Here is a 15693-nt window from a genome sequence, read left to right as displayed (position 1 = left end):
TAAACCTACCTATAATCTATTCCAATAGAAGTAAAAAAAAAGATAAACAATCCTTAGATTTACGTATATCATGCGATTTGCTAATAACTCAGCTGTACTGTGCACTACTAAGAGTTTGTGATTAATATATCTTTATTTATAAGACAATCCTGTTACACTTAATTACTTATATCCACTTTAATTTTACTTCCATAATTCTGATAACAGTTTCGTCGATATTCAAAACGCCATTTTTTCGCAAATGCATAGTGAATATCGTAGATTAATCAAGCTCTCAACCAATGATATCACGTCCATTTGTTGTCAAATGTTGTTTATTTGGCTTTTTTCCTGTTATGGATGGAATAGAGTATATGTCCTTCTCCAATTGGAGTTGCCTATAAGTTAAGTCGTACGGGCTGTACGTATCGTTTGTCAGTATCGCTGCGTCATCACGTCATTGTCAGTATACCTTCATTCAAAGGCGAGTAAAAGAATTCGTTCTGTCTCTTCCACCTGATGAACATCACTAGCCCCGCAGCTGCACCTATCACCAAAAGTACGTTAACGATCACGCTTGCGATTAAACCATATTTAAATTCCGAGTTTTCATAATGACTGAGGTCTGTATATTCTTCGTAATTCGGGATATCTTCATAATTTATTTTGTAGGTTGGCGGCATGGTAAAGTTTCGGTTCAGAATGAAGTTAGTAACGAGTGACTTTGCTTGAACCGGCTTGTCCATTGGAACTAAGTGACCCGCACCATTGACTTGTACTTCGGTGAAGCCACCTCCCGACTTTACATATCTAGAAAAAATATATTTTATAAGGAACACCAATCATTAATTCATAGACACAAATTCAATCACCTGTAAATATGCACTACGTTGTACATTTTGACGAGTGCAAATGACTAAAGATTAAAATAACTTATAGAAAATATGTAATGGGGTATTTCATTATTGACGGATGGCTACAAAACTCTTCCCGGGTGGTTGTGCTTTTGTTTTAGATATTCTTTGTATATTAAGTTATAAAAATTAGTCAAAATAGATTTCAGTTCCTAAATTATTAATAACTCCAATATTTTACATGATTGTGTTACAGAGAACTTTTAATATTTTAATTTTAATTAGATACATTTAACTACTTTTTCAAATCAAATCATTTGTAAATTAGCCATTTAATATGTAGTAATACTGGTGCAATATGCATGCAATTGTATTACAAGCCATGGGACTACTACTGCAATAAAAAAAAAAATTGAGGTATGTCTATCAATATGGTAAACGGGTGTCACAAAATATATTAGTAGTAGTACCCAGCGACAGTCTCGTTGAGCCACCACGGCGTCCGCGGCGCGGCCAGGAAGTCCCCGCGGCGGCCCCAGCGCCAGCGCCCGCGCCGCGCCTCCGCGCTCAGCACGCATGGCGTTGTCAGGTCCAGCTGCCCACTGCGCCATCAACGTATAGGAACAGAGAGGGGACCGGAGATACAGTATGAGAAATTTAATAGATGATCTTAGTTCTATATCCAGGTAAACAAAATTTAGTCCAGTCATTGGGTAAGAAAAATGGTACCACCAATATAGTAATTATATGCTTTCAAAATCACAGGAATGACATGAAGAAGCAGTCCTTATGATTCTGTGAATTTATGTGAATAGCCTGTTAATTACATAGATATTCTATAATACCTCTCTACTTCTGGCCCTGGAGGTACGTACTTTGCCGCCAATTTAGCTGTCAAGCTTTTAACTCAATGATCACAAGTATGCAAGGAACGTTCTTGGGATTCTTTCGATAAACAAGAAAGTTTTACAGGGTTATTAAGATCAGGTTTACTGTCTATTATTGATTAGTTTTGTGGATTCACTGGAAGTTAATCCAAATAATTTATTTAAAAAAAAATACAAAAATGAAATAAATAAAAAAATATGCAATTTTTTTGTGGAGTTACCCCCGTATATATAGAATTTAGGTTTGAGCGTATTTTAAAGGAAATCTCTAATGAAGTTCTGCGGCTTGTCGTAGTAATGTTTAACAATACTCCGAGGGTCAAAGATTTGATTGCATTTTCCAACATATTTGAAATATAAGAGAAAGTAGGAGCAAGGGGAGCTTTCATTTCAAATAGAAGTTGTAATATTAAAATTTGAACTACGTCAGATAGGATATTAAAACATTCTATTGGCCCTGATGGATCAGACTCTGAGGCTAAAAACAACAATAAGCAAATCAGTTTATTTTAAGGGCAATAGCAATTCACCGTTTAACATCCAGGAAGCAGCCTACTCTGAAATATGTGGCTAGTATATTTTTTATATACATAACCATAAAAGTTTCACCGAAAATGACACTCAGGGTTGAGGACAAACAAGGGAATTTGAAAAATATGTACATATCTGTATTTTTATTTACAAGGATATTTCTAATCAAGAAAGCAGATAGTGAGCTATGCCCAAAGTTTGAAAATCGCTCAAAAATCTTACCAATATATTAAGACTCTGCAGTGTTCCAGCAGTTTTTCAACTTTCGGAGACACGGATGCCAAGAAATCCGTTTTAAGATATTTCTGCACATCATAGTTGTGAAAGTTGAACTTTTTGTCACCGACGTGGATTTTGTCTCTAATGCTGTCTTGAGTTATATAAGGGACGAAGTCTTTAACATGCGCGATGGCATGTTCCTTGAGCAAATTGTAAGTTTCGCCTTTGAAAGCTATATCTTGTAATTTGTCCAAAACTCGGTCGCGTAGCTGAAATTTTTTTAATTGTTTTATATCGATAATTCATCATTTAATCGATCATTTGATTCATTTGAAAATAAATGTAATTATAAGTTAAATGAAAATATTACTTTACAAACCGAACAAAGCCTAAAATGTTTTTTTGGACTAATAGCTGTGTTCTGCTCTATTCTTATATTTTTATGGAATAATCAAAATAAACTATCAAATATTTAGTCAATTACAAATTTCACTCACTTCGGACGCAGCGACAGAGTCTTCGTTCTGAACGGCTTTGTTAAATTGTTCCTGGAGAGATTTCGCCGCTAACGCTCCCTGAGAGTCAACCAGGCCCCAGTTATAGAACACTCGGGTAAAGTCAACTACACTTTGGCGGTCTATAACAGGGTTACCCATTATTATACCCTGAAACATTTAATTACGATGAGTACAAGTAATTAAATTTTTGAGCCCACAGCCATCGAGGGTCATTGCAAGTGCTGTTTCTATGAATAAAAGTCAAACCTTATTTTATTTATTTAATTAAATTTCAGTTGTAACTTCTATAGCACGTTCAAACAAAGTTTCTATACTCCATTCAATAAAAGTTTCATCTAAAATTTCATTCCAATTGCTTGAGCAAAAAATAAACTTTGACACAAGCTAAATTCAATTAATATGCCTCAAAGGTATTCAGTGCAATTTAGATTTAGACACATCTATTATATTACTCTTAATTAGACTTAGCCGGTAGGTAACACTTTAGCCGTTCGAGGAAAATCATGTATGACTTCATAATGGAACGAATGACAAATTAATGGTTACGATAGCCGTCATCGTGGAACGGACGCATGTAATATATCGAGAATTCATCGATAAAAAGCTAACGTGAATGCCTTTGCTCAAGGAACAGCCGTTTATTATTAAATAAGTAAAAAAAATGTTTTACAAATAACATAAAATAAGCATTGCCAAATCTTATAATGTTACTAGGTACCTTTAAATTGATGCTGTTATCAGAAGTCTTCGTACCTTCCAATATCTTATCGGCGAGACCGGGCACGTACCGGCCGGCGTACGACTCGCCCGCCACGAACAGCGGTGACGGGCCCAGCTCGGGATACACTACCACGAGCTGCTTCACCGCGCGATACAAGTTCTCCGAATACTGTTAACACAAGACCAACTTAGGCTATTATAAATACTTAGAATTATAATCATATTAAAGGGCCTGGAGCAAAACATCATGATATGACGTTACCGTACGAAATGTAGACTGTTTTAAGGTAAGTTAGTGCGGCTAAGTGATATAATCTTTAATCATAGGTAGGCAGTTTGAATATAGCTTAATATAAATCAAGAGTCATCACGCGTCAAAAAACAATGGTATTCGTATCAACGGGCAATCAACGGGCCGTATATATATTTTGTCGTTTCTTGGAAATTTCAAACTATTGAATAGTACCCATTTGAATTACTTCAAGTATCAAATAATGTCAATATAAATATCTGACTTAGAACAACATCACGAATTTCAAATACCAAATGCTGACAAAATTAAAAATATATGCTATCTTTAATAATTGCATTATTATGAAAGTATTAACCTGCAAAGTGTCATATTCATGTGAATTATTATTATCAAAGCGCCCATAGCACCATCTATATCAGCACAATACTCGTGTAATATTTAAAATGACTACTTTACTGTACTAAAATAATTTTTTGGTGTTTCTTGATAGCATGAGAAAAGATCACATTTAAATAAGTAATTTATTATAAATACACAAATCAAGACAATAGACAAAGTTATACCATATCCATATTTGTAGAATAACCATCTGGAGTGTCTGTGAAGCTGAAACCAGTACCAACAGGGTTGTCTATGAACACCATGGAGAAGTCTTTACACCATGAAGTTTCTCTCACTAAAAATAATATAACTTATTATTATTTTCTTAAATACTGTATAAAAATAAAAATAAATTTGCAATATTCTAAGAAATAAAATAAACTTACAACATGAAAGTTAAATCTCTTTTTTATCACAAACACTTAAATGCTTTAATCCTGATATATGTATAAATTGAGTTTTGTTATTTTAAAGTAATAATTATTATATTATATAAATTGAAAAAATATATATTAACATACATTTCAATTGGTCATCGATATATTCAAAAGGTCCCATTTCAGAAAAAAGCCCCACAAGGCTGGTGGCACCCGGCCCCCCTTGCAGCCAAATGATCCATTCTGTGTTTGATCCTTTCTTATTAGATGCAGGAAAGTACCAAAAGAATAAATTCGAATTATGTGTCTCATCAACAGTAAGAAAGCCAGAATAACTGGTCACATTGAGAAAGTTTTCTGGATCAACTCGGGATAAAAGTCTTGCTTCTTCTGTTTTGTTCTGCTTTATAAATGGAGTCAAAAACAGAGCTGGTTTCAAGGCATGTGTTGTTACAGCACTTGCTGTTATTCTGAAACAGAAATATATATTATTTATTAATGGACAGATAACATATATATACTGAGTTCAAATTTATAAATTTTTAGATAAATATAGTAATGTAATACCAGAAAAATGAACAGAAAAATAAGCAGTTGTGCATTTCAAAAGATATTATAAATGACATAACAGCTATATCTATAAATGACATTTCAACTTACATTAAGGACAATGTATATACTTTTGTTTATATTAAATGTTATTAAATGTATACAGCGATATAAACCTCCAAATTGTGCTTAAAACAATGATTTGTTTTCTTACAAAACTGTAAAAGATACTGTCAGCATTGCAATAGTTTACACTGGTACAGTCATCAACATATTCTCTCTAATTATTTACTAATTATTTATTCAGATAGAACAGTATGTTTTAACTTTTGAAGTATTATAATTTTCCAACCATTAAATACAGTAGGAAATAACCACATTCTTATAAATGTTACATTACATTATAATAATTTCATTTTATGCTTTCTCTGACTTAAATCTATGCAATTGAGTCTATGTATTCTATTAACATAGATGTAAAGTTTCCTTTATTTTATTCAGGTGCATTATTTAATATATGTTTATTCAGAGCAATATAAGAATGAAGAGTTTTATTTAAAATATATAATTTCTTGTTGTGTTTGGTACATAACATTCCTTGTATGTATGTCAAAATAAGATTCAATTCTTAAAAACATTGTAAAATCATTCTATGGTTCTAATGTGGTAGCACACCATGTAGGCTATAATAAAAAAAAATGTAGTGATTTGTTTTTAGAAAAAAAAGTGGAATTATATAAGTTTCTTATTTTGAACATGTTAAAATATAATTTTAACTTTTTATGGAGTTTGAAGTTAGTGTGTTAAGTGAAACTATTCTAGTAGGATTTCTTTGTTGCTAATTCATAGAAGAAACTAAAATTTGATGTTAAAAAATGTTATTATTAGTTTATTGTTTATTGAAAAATGTTAATAATTTGACTTTGAAAGTAAATTAAAATAGTTCTTGTTTTGACTTGAAAAATGTAAACAACATATGTTAGTTTCAATATTAATGTGTGCATATTAATTATTTATTAATTAGAATAGATAAGATAATTAAAATGTAGTAACATTTTGCTTAACTTACGTAAAAGCAATCCAGAGACCGTTTAAAAACATTGTTCTCGTATTTATCACAATCTTAACATTAAGATTTGTCGAATATCCAATCGAATAATTGTTGACAACTAAACTAAAATTCACTTTCTTATTGAAATCACAAAAATATTTACTTGTTTACATCATCTGACTTCTGAAATTCAGTTTATTTTCTGTCAACTGTCAAGTGATGACAGTCTGCTACAAAATGGGATAGATAATAGCAAAACTGACAATTTTTCAGATTCCATAGGGATTGACACTCTTTGCAAATCGATGCTCCCCATCGCAGCACAACTCAAAGCTCTGCTTTAATGTCCTTAATCTCTTATCAAACCTTCTGTTTTCTACGGTTCAGAAAGAAATGTATAAATATTATCTTTCATCACTAAGCCTTTAAGCGTTCATGTCTTATTATTACAAATAAACTATTATAAACATTTTTATATGAATACAATTCAACATCCTTGTAAATTACGAAGCATTACATACATACACTACTCATGGATATTTGTGTAATTATAATTATTCATAAATCGACAACTGGCATTAATACGGCGATCTCTCCAGTGCCACGTTTCCCATTTGTTGTCTTTACACGTCACTCGCTACCTTCTCGATCTAGGGGATTAGCCGAAAGAAAGTACAGTTAAGTAAGTACATGTCGTAAGAGCCAATTATGGAAGTTTTAAAAGCATAAATCATTTATTGAGCACGTATGCGCCTGTAGAAATCAACTAGCAAAAGTATATACAAAGTGAGGGTGCATCGAGCAGACGGCTGGAAATAAGTCTGCCAAATCAATGTAATCTATACATTGCGCAGATCTCTAATAGATGAAATAAAGACCATCAAATTATGATGATCATGAATTATGTTAACTTATCTGCCTGGTTATCAAAGTTATATTAAGCAACGTATCTGAAATAACGTCGATACGTAAGTTAGTTTAACTAGATACAATATAGTTATTAATATAATCATTGTTTTACCAAATAAAAGTTTCCATCGTTTAACATTATTAGATCTTAAGAACTTTTTCATTAAAACTACATTGATTAGATAAAATTAAATGCGCGTACGAACTTGTTATGATTTGATTGACTACTAGCGAGGGCATTCCGCCGACGCAATTTAGTGTAACTCCCGAAGCCCGCCCATCGCCTCTTCCATGGCGCTCTCGTGCAACGCCACTCTTCGTTCAGTTTCAGCGCTTACGGCTTCAACCAAAGGTATATTCAACCAAAGACCTTCGGCTTCAACCAAAGGTATATTTAACCTAAGTATCATTAATTCATCCAGCAGTGTAATGGGCAAGAATAACTGTAGGCGTATAATATGAAAATTTTCAAATTATTATTTATTATTTATACACATATAGTATAAGTGATTACAATTTATATTTAAAAACATTAGATCTTTAATCACAAGTATATCATGGAGCTGTTTTTAACGAACTCCTGGACATAGGAACCTTCTAGAAGCCCGAACCGTTGACTGAGGGGTTTGTTGTGTGTCCAGCGCGCGACCAGATTCTGAGTGGGTGCCGGCTCGTCCACCGGCACCATGTGACCGGCGCCGCGAATCACTACCTCCGTCAGGTGACCGCCGCTTTTGTGATACCTGTAGGATGTGTAAAGGATTTGAAATATATTTTATTTCACATGAATGTTATCTTCTATAGGTAGGTACTGACCCAGCCCGCTTGGCGTTGTAGATGTAGGGATATCGCGTCGCCTCCAGGAACTCCGCACTGCCGTTCCACTGCCAGGTGCGGTAGTGCTCGGACGTGAACACGCACGGCAGCATTTGGTCCAACTGCCCACTTCAATCATAAATCATTATTTGAATCTGCTTTTACCTATCAAGTTTTTTTCAATCAGTACTTTATCAGATTCCTTTTATAGCTGTGTGTAATATTATAAAAATAATAGCAACCATAGTTTAGCTTAAAGCTTGTAAATATTTGAAAATAGTATCAAGTCCTTTCAAATAGTTGGGGAGGACGAATGATGCATCCGTGCACTCAGCACGGATCTCCCAAGGCTATCTATGTAAGAGGGTGCTCATCGGACGGACCAAAAAAAAAAAGGTACATATTCCGAATACAAAGGAGGTCAAAAGTCGGTAAGTATAATCCATGATTTTCCCTGATATAATCCGCGCGCGGTATCTTCTATAAATTCGCATTGTTTGGATTTTCCTCTTGATTTGATAGTATTATATAATTATATATGTATAATGGTATATGGTATATATGGTGATACTAAAATATATGTATGATTTATTGTAAGTAAATACCCTTATGAATATGTTACGACAGTTAGCTACCTACCAATAAGCCAGAACTCGATAGTCTACAAGTAGCTCTTCGAACAGATGCTTGGAACTGCTCAAGAAGTCGGGCGACATTCGCGAGTTGACCGTCATGTTAACGAACGAAAACTTTATGTCGCCCACGTGTAACGCCTTCTTAACTTCCGATGTTTTGAGGAAGTTGATGTAACGACCCACAGGTAGATCGTCTTTTAAGAAATTGTATGCTTGTTTCTGATGCGATAGGAAGAGTAAGACTGCGATGAGGCTGTTCCATTTCTGTAACGGGAACCAATTTAATAGACTTGATTTCGTCTGTTCACAATTTCTGTTGTTGTTTTGTATTTTTAAAATTATTTACTTTTAAGAATTAAATATGTTAGTAAATTTATAGACTAGTAACGTGCCAAAATTGTACGGGGTAAAGAGCAATACCCCGTATATATATTGACTTCAATGTATGTTATAAAAAATATATAACAATAAACACCATATCAAATATAATTGACTGTATAACTATTTATACTAAAATATATGTATAAAAGTATCTTATAAAATATAATTATATATAAGTATATACTCTCATTTAATTTAATCTATATTAACTCGTGCCTTACGTTCTTTGCCGCTATGCTGTTATTTGATGCTATGTCTGATTGGAATGATTTTAGTAAAGGATCCACTATCTTGAGTTGTTCTTTATTGAGGAGTCCGAAGTAGTAGAAAGGAAGGGTTACATGTGATATCATTTTCGGGTCCACGTAAGCGTTTCCTATAATCAAACCCTGAAATGTAGAAAAACAAAAATTAAACAAAGTAATTAGTTAGTTATTTCTTTTGTTAATATTATCTTTACATTTTTAGGTCACGTTTGAATATCCGTGCATATTTTTGAAACCTTTGTAGTTGTAAATAATAATAAGTCATTATTTTATTTTATTTTTTGGTTACGTACCTACACCACTCCAAACGAGTTACTCAAAAGAGACTGCGCCGAATAGGGAAACATAGTTTTCCATCTTTAGTAGTGGATTTTTTTGTCTAAATCTTACGGATCAGTCAGATCAAAGAAAAAAATAATTATCAAAATCAGTTCACAATCGCTAAATTAATAATGTCATTCTTTTTAAATTAACATTAAAAACGATATATCTATAAAAATAATAATATCGACATGTATAAAGTTTGCTGTCAAGCACTTTTGATTTGTGTTTTATTAATAAAACGTTTTCACTCGCCTCTAATTTGACATCTAATCCAGGCAAATCTTTATGTTTATGGAGTTCCATCGCAAGTGCTGGAACATATTTTCCACCATAAGATTCTCCTGCGATAAACAGTGGCGCCGATCTTAACTCTGGATACAGCTGCACTAATTGCTGTACGGCTTCGTGTAAATGGATACCGTACTGAAAATAACCTAATTACAATGAACAGAAAGGCCTAAAAATATAAACAATAATAATGTAATGTTAGTAATTACAGTAGACATATCCTGTACATATCCATCAACGTGCTCAGTGAAGCTGTAACCAGTACCAACAGGGTTGTCGATAAATACAAGAGAATGATTCTGCAACCACGTAAATTGATTCTCTGCAAAAAAAAATATATATATATTGAGCATAGATGTATATTTCATTATCACAATTTGTTGAGGAAATATAATCTTACTCTTTAAAGTTAAAGCTGGATTTACTTTAAATGGTCCTATTTCATCGAAAAGCCCAGTCATACTCGATGCACCGGGTCCTCCTTGAAGCCAGATTATCCAAGGAGTTTCATTGACAGGTTTTCCTTCCACGGGAAAATACCAAAAGAATATATTTGAATTGTACGTTTTATTCACCGTCAGAAAACCAGAATAACTTTGATATCCCAAAAATATATCTGAATTAACTATACTGGCATTTCGGGCTTCTTCAATTTGGCCTTTCTCTATAAAAGGTGTTAATATTAGCGCAGTGCCATTATCTGCTTTAGCTGGAACTTCACAGGGTATACTTTCATCTGAACCTAGGACATTATCGATTAAATTATCTGTTTGACATTTCTTCGGACTTTCAGTAGCAGTTGGAGCAGCTATACTTTCATTTGTATTCAGTGTATTATTGCTAATTGTCGTCGCTACTATTTTTATAGTTTTCGGTTGATCTTTTTTCGGAGGTATAATTTTATGTAAAATTTCCTTATAAACTGGCAATTCTATTTGTATTGCAGGAATAGGTTTTGTCTCTTTTGGGATCAAATTATTCGATATAACGGGAAGTTTTTCTTCAGTTATTATGACTTTACCGTAAGCGCTGAAATTAAAAGTTTTATATTTTTTTTATAATTTTAATATATTCGGAAAATATATATATTCTTATAAACATATATATAAAATGGGTAAGATGTACAGTAGAATATAAATGCTTCCTAACAATATCATATAACTTCACGCGCCATTAAATCGATTGTCTATCACGCGGAGTCTTTTTCTCAAAAGGTATTAAGCTCCAGACTAAATTCAAAAGGGTACAGTAAAACATAATATTATAATATCATATTAAAAATATTAATATTATAAATGATTGTCAGATATTACTAAGGAATAACAAACAATTTAAAAAATAATTAGTATAAACCTGAGTGTGCTACTATTAAAGAATTCAAAATATAAGTAACTTACCTATATGACGCTATGCCAGTATAAAGAATAAAAAATATCACAGTTTTAAACATATTTGGACTTTTATGGACATATCATTCATAAAATTAGATCTGTAATATAATAGTCTATCGTTATAAAATACACGCAATAAACTAACACCGCCTATGCTTAATTGAAGGCTAGTATTACGCGCCTCGTACTTGACCAACAGCATATTTGATATAAACATATCTATATTATCACTTGAACTAATTGATCCCGACACGTTTTGGTATTATTACGCTCATTCACAGCGAGGAAATTTCGTCTCGGTTATATTTGTGATGCAACGGAATAATGACCAAATAATAGGAATATGTATTTCTTAATTTTATTTAATACGGAAGGGCAGACGTTCAAATGAGCTATTTGTAACTTTGTAAGTATTTTCATTAAGTGGTGAAGGTAAGAGGGTAGTGGCAAGACAATAAATAAATTGAAGACTCACAAGTTCACATTTTAAATAGTACTTTTAGTAACAATTATGTACAGTAATTAAAAAACACTTAAACGAATGACTATTCGTTTAAGTGTTTTTTTACAAAATTTACAGATTTTTTTACAAAATTAAAATATATTATTTCATGAACATATATATATATATATATATATATATATATATATAGTGTGTATTATTAACGACATAAATATTTATACAAATAGTATGTCGGGTAGAGGGCCGATTTTTAGATTATATAATAAAAAATGTGAGGGCGAACCTAATCTGGTTGGGGTGGTACTCAGTGTAATCTGATAAAATCTACCACAACTAGAACGAATATTAAAAACTTTTAAAGCGTTACCTACGCACTTTTTGGGATTCCGACCAAACACTCAAAACTTTAACACTAAAGGTGTCGTTGTGATTACATACTTATTATAATTTGACATATTTGTTGATGATATATTACAGCCAATTTTTAAAGTACTAAGGCTTACTCTTATATAAACTACATAGAAGTGGATTGAAAGCAAAGATGAGCTTAAAATTTGGATAACAGCCAAGACTACTTATTTTTCATGTAATTAGGTATGTATAACACTTTAATAGTCACCTCTTAACAAATTAGAAAGAACCGAAACGTTTATTTAAATCGTTTATAAATAAATTTAAAATTAGATCGCGTTTATTTTTAATATATAGAACACAAAGTGTTTAACAATACAGATTAAATAAACCAAATATACTTAACTAAGGTTGGCTTTTATCAATACATTTAATAATTCATGTATATCAAGTCAGTTCAATCTGAATATACCTACTACTAGTTCGGAAGGTAGACTCTAAAATTCGTCAATTTTTTTTATTTATTAGCAGAAAATTGAAATAAAAATATATTAATACCAATTATCCTTAGGTTGGATAAACGGAATGAGCCATGACAACTTCCAAGACCGAAACCTTCCAGAAGTTACAGGTAAGGTAGATAAAACAGGTACCTTAACGCACGAGAAATAAAGGCTCAGTTATTGACTGAAATCGTTCCGCTATTGTCGGTGAGTCAGCGGGTAGATAGTTAGGGGTTAATAATAAAACAAGTGCAGAAATAATAACTTATAAATATACTACTAATTCTTATACATAACTTATAATGACAAACTAGATTCTAAATTTCACATTTGATACCACAATCCTCGGTAGTATAGTGGTAAGTATCCCCGCCTGTCACGCGGGAGACCGGGGTTCGATTCCCCGCCGTGGAGATCAATTATTTTATTGTAATAGTTTTTTTTGTGTCTTCATAATTATAGCTCTTTAAACATTTATTCTATTATTGATTAATACATCTCTGATATGACTCATGACATCAGCAAGCCTTGTTATTTCAGATGATATTGTTTTTAATGATTCTTGAGATTTTTTAGCATATTCCAACTTTTCTTTTTCCAAACGCAAAAATTCTTTTGCATCATTGTGATCTGTAATAAAACTTTAAAATATTAAAATATTTTTGTAGTATTAAATTTAACAAAATAAATCCCATTAAAGTCCCAATTTGATGTGCTGAATGATACTTATTTATGATGTTGCAATCAATTCCAATATATATTTTAACCCTTTTTTTATTTAGTACTTTTATAATATTTAAGCTTATCAATATTATGCCTTATATAAACACAAACTATATAAGAATGATGTCATAAACAAATAAGTAACAATTGACTTCAATCACATGACAATTAGTGTCTAATGACAAAAATCACCAAAATACCTGAATCATCTATATTGGCAAGTAGCTCAGGTTTTCTATCGCAGGAAATCTCTCTAATGTTGTCTGAATCATCAAGATCTCTAGATGTATGTCGTCTTTTTCTGCCACTTATTAACTTCGGCTGTGTTCCTGAAAACACAATATAATACAGTTTATTTTTTATTGTACACCAATATACTTAATACATAAATTACAAGCAATAATGATATTCAACAGACAGCCTTATTGCAATTGCAGAGATCTTCTAGGCAACCTATAAATGAAGATAAAAACAAAAGAAAGGTAATTTTATATGAATACTCCATAATAAAATTACAATAATATTAAAAATAAATTAATACATGAAAATATTGTTTATAAAAATACCTATTTATTTTTAAGTGTCAATAACATAACCATTTTCTTGTCACTTTTCCCGGTGTTAATTCTTACCATTCCAATTACAATCCTATTAACTATTCCAGTTTCACTTATCTTAATAATGATGGGAATTGTCGTCTAAAAAAATATACCAAAACAGATTGAGAACACTCTTTTTGAAGTAGATTAAATATCAATATTATTCAATACATATTTATTATTATAGAATAAACAAAATAATATACAATAATACATATGTATTTAATAATGATAATGGTGAGTGATTAACTTACAAAATGACTTGAAAATTTTATTTATTTTGAAAATAATATTCTATGGAAATAGCTTGATTCATAAAATTCTATGTTAAATATCATTTACGATTATTTCTAGCATAGTTGAATAAATGTAGGTATATTTTATTATTACCTGTATACTCAGCATCTGAATTTTTTTCTATTATGTTATCAGCTTCATCGATTTCCTGAAAAATTACAATTAATAAAAAACAATGTATATTAAGAAAAAACATATCAAGTAATATTCATGTAACTTTGGTTTTGAAGAGCAACATTAAATTTTAGTTTTAAATATATAAATTTACTTACCGTCTCAGCTAAAGGATCCAATTTTATCACAACAGTATCTAAAGCACCCGGGCCAATTATTTTCAAAATTTCTTCTTCCAGTGTTGATAAGGGTGTAGAATTTTCCAGAGAAAAATTTGTGCTTTGTTTAGAGGATTTTTGTTCCAGAGCTCGCCTTCGCACTCTGTATTTCCAGTCACACCAATACTGAAGACATTATTGTATTTATCTCAATAAATGTTTAATTATTTTTATTTTAAACAATACTATTATGAAATTAAAATAGTCAAGTTTATAATTTAAGCTCAAAACTTTGTATATTTACCTTCGACCAACCTTTTCCATCTTTTGTTGCACCATCCTTAAGTACATTAAGTTTCTTAGCACACAGATTCCACAATTTCAATGTATTTAGTTTTCCACGTCGGCCTCTGATCAAACCTTTGGCCAGCTCCTTATGCTCTTTCAAGAAATCCAACAACGCGTTTAGTTGGTCAGAACTGACTTGCTTTTTTAATTTTAAATCTATTAAAATTTAAATAATTTTAAACATATAACACAAATACACATATGGCAGAAAAAATATTTACAGCAATAATTATTTTTATTACATTACACTTTTAGAAAAAATAAGGGAGCAAAAGACCAAACATTGAGGTACTATGTTTACAAGCGAAAAAACTCACCTAATTCCATTTTAAAAAATTATATTATCTTAGAGAAATAAAATGAAATAGATGGCACCTTTATCATATTTAAAAATAAAAGCAAAGTATTTTTAATAAATAATGAACAAAAATATAATTATTTTTATTTCTCGCTCTTTTTACCGGGATATTATAGTTGCGATATAATTCAATATTTGACAATTCATATACATACTCGTATGTATAGTATCTATATCGTCAATGTTAAAATTAAAACATTCCTGTTCACGCAAAAAAATATTATTACCAAAGGGTTTTTCTATATTTCAAATAATATGATGTTGAGTGTAGGTTAGACAAGACATATAAAACTAATATGATCTTTTTAATATGAATCCTATTTTTGTCATTATTATCGCTTTAGAGTAGAGCAATTGAAATGCAAGCTCGTTGTGCGCGCGCAGTAGTTTGGTTCAAAAAGCTTCTTTCAGCGCTTTAAAGTAAGTCTTCTAAAGAGTTTGATCAAGCTG

At 31.4% G+C, this 15693-nt stretch overlaps 3 protein-coding genes and 1 non-coding gene across 5 annotated transcripts; 1 reads left to right on the top strand and 3 right to left on the bottom strand.

The window, feature by feature from the left end:
* Positions 1 to 280: 280 nt before the first annotated feature.
* Positions 281 to 6505, bottom strand: LOC125077404 (venom serine carboxypeptidase-like). The gene is made up of 8 exons (XM_047689338.1): positions 6338 to 6505; positions 4864 to 5189; positions 4525 to 4637; positions 3707 to 3877; positions 2968 to 3135; positions 2474 to 2739; positions 1304 to 1435; positions 281 to 789 (listed from the first exon to the last, which is right to left on the bottom strand). The coding sequence occupies exons 1-8, from the start codon at positions 6367 to 6369 to the stop codon at positions 432 to 434; spliced, it is 1566 nt and encodes a 521-aa protein (XP_047545294.1). The 5' UTR covers positions 6370 to 6505; the 3' UTR covers positions 281 to 431.
* Positions 6506 to 7703: 1198 nt separating this feature from the next.
* Positions 7704 to 12647, bottom strand: LOC125077403 (venom serine carboxypeptidase-like). Of its 2 annotated transcripts, none has more exons than XM_047689336.1 (8): positions 11336 to 11520; positions 10339 to 10967; positions 10148 to 10260; positions 9903 to 10073; positions 9282 to 9449; positions 8684 to 8943; positions 8045 to 8173; positions 7704 to 7971 (listed from the first exon to the last, which is right to left on the bottom strand). In XM_047689336.1, the coding sequence occupies exons 1-8, from the start codon at positions 11386 to 11388 to the stop codon at positions 7773 to 7775; spliced, it is 1722 nt and encodes a 573-aa protein (XP_047545292.1). In that variant the 5' UTR covers positions 11389 to 11520; the 3' UTR covers positions 7704 to 7772. The 2 variants fall into 2 exon arrangements, with proteins under 2 accessions (XP_047545292.1, XP_047545293.1); XM_047689337.1 differs by lacking the exon at positions 11336 to 11520 and adding an exon at positions 12623 to 12647 and having other exon boundaries at positions 7706 to 7971; positions 10339 to 10416.
* Positions 12648 to 12728: 81 nt separating this feature from the next.
* On the bottom strand, positions 12729 to 15358 carry LOC125077406. The gene is made up of 6 exons (XM_047689340.1): positions 15203 to 15358; positions 14842 to 15041; positions 14538 to 14723; positions 14359 to 14413; positions 13570 to 13698; positions 12729 to 13276 (listed from the first exon to the last, which is right to left on the bottom strand). Exons 1-6 carry the CDS (start codon positions 15210 to 15212, stop codon positions 13113 to 13115), a joined length of 744 nt encoding a protein of 247 aa, XP_047545296.1. The 5' UTR covers positions 15213 to 15358; the 3' UTR covers positions 12729 to 13112.
* On the top strand, positions 12989 to 13060 carry Trnad-guc. Its single transcript has one exon. It is a non-coding gene; the product is annotated as a tRNA-Asp (tRNA).
* Positions 15359 to 15693: the final 335 nt, after the last annotated feature.

This window comes from Vanessa atalanta, chromosome 3 (genome assembly GCF_905147765.1).
Source record: "Vanessa atalanta chromosome 3, ilVanAtal1.2, whole genome shotgun sequence".
NCBI lineage: Eukaryota > Metazoa > Arthropoda > Insecta > Lepidoptera > Nymphalidae > Vanessa > Vanessa atalanta.
This window is presented reverse-complemented; position numbering and strand designations above follow the sequence as displayed.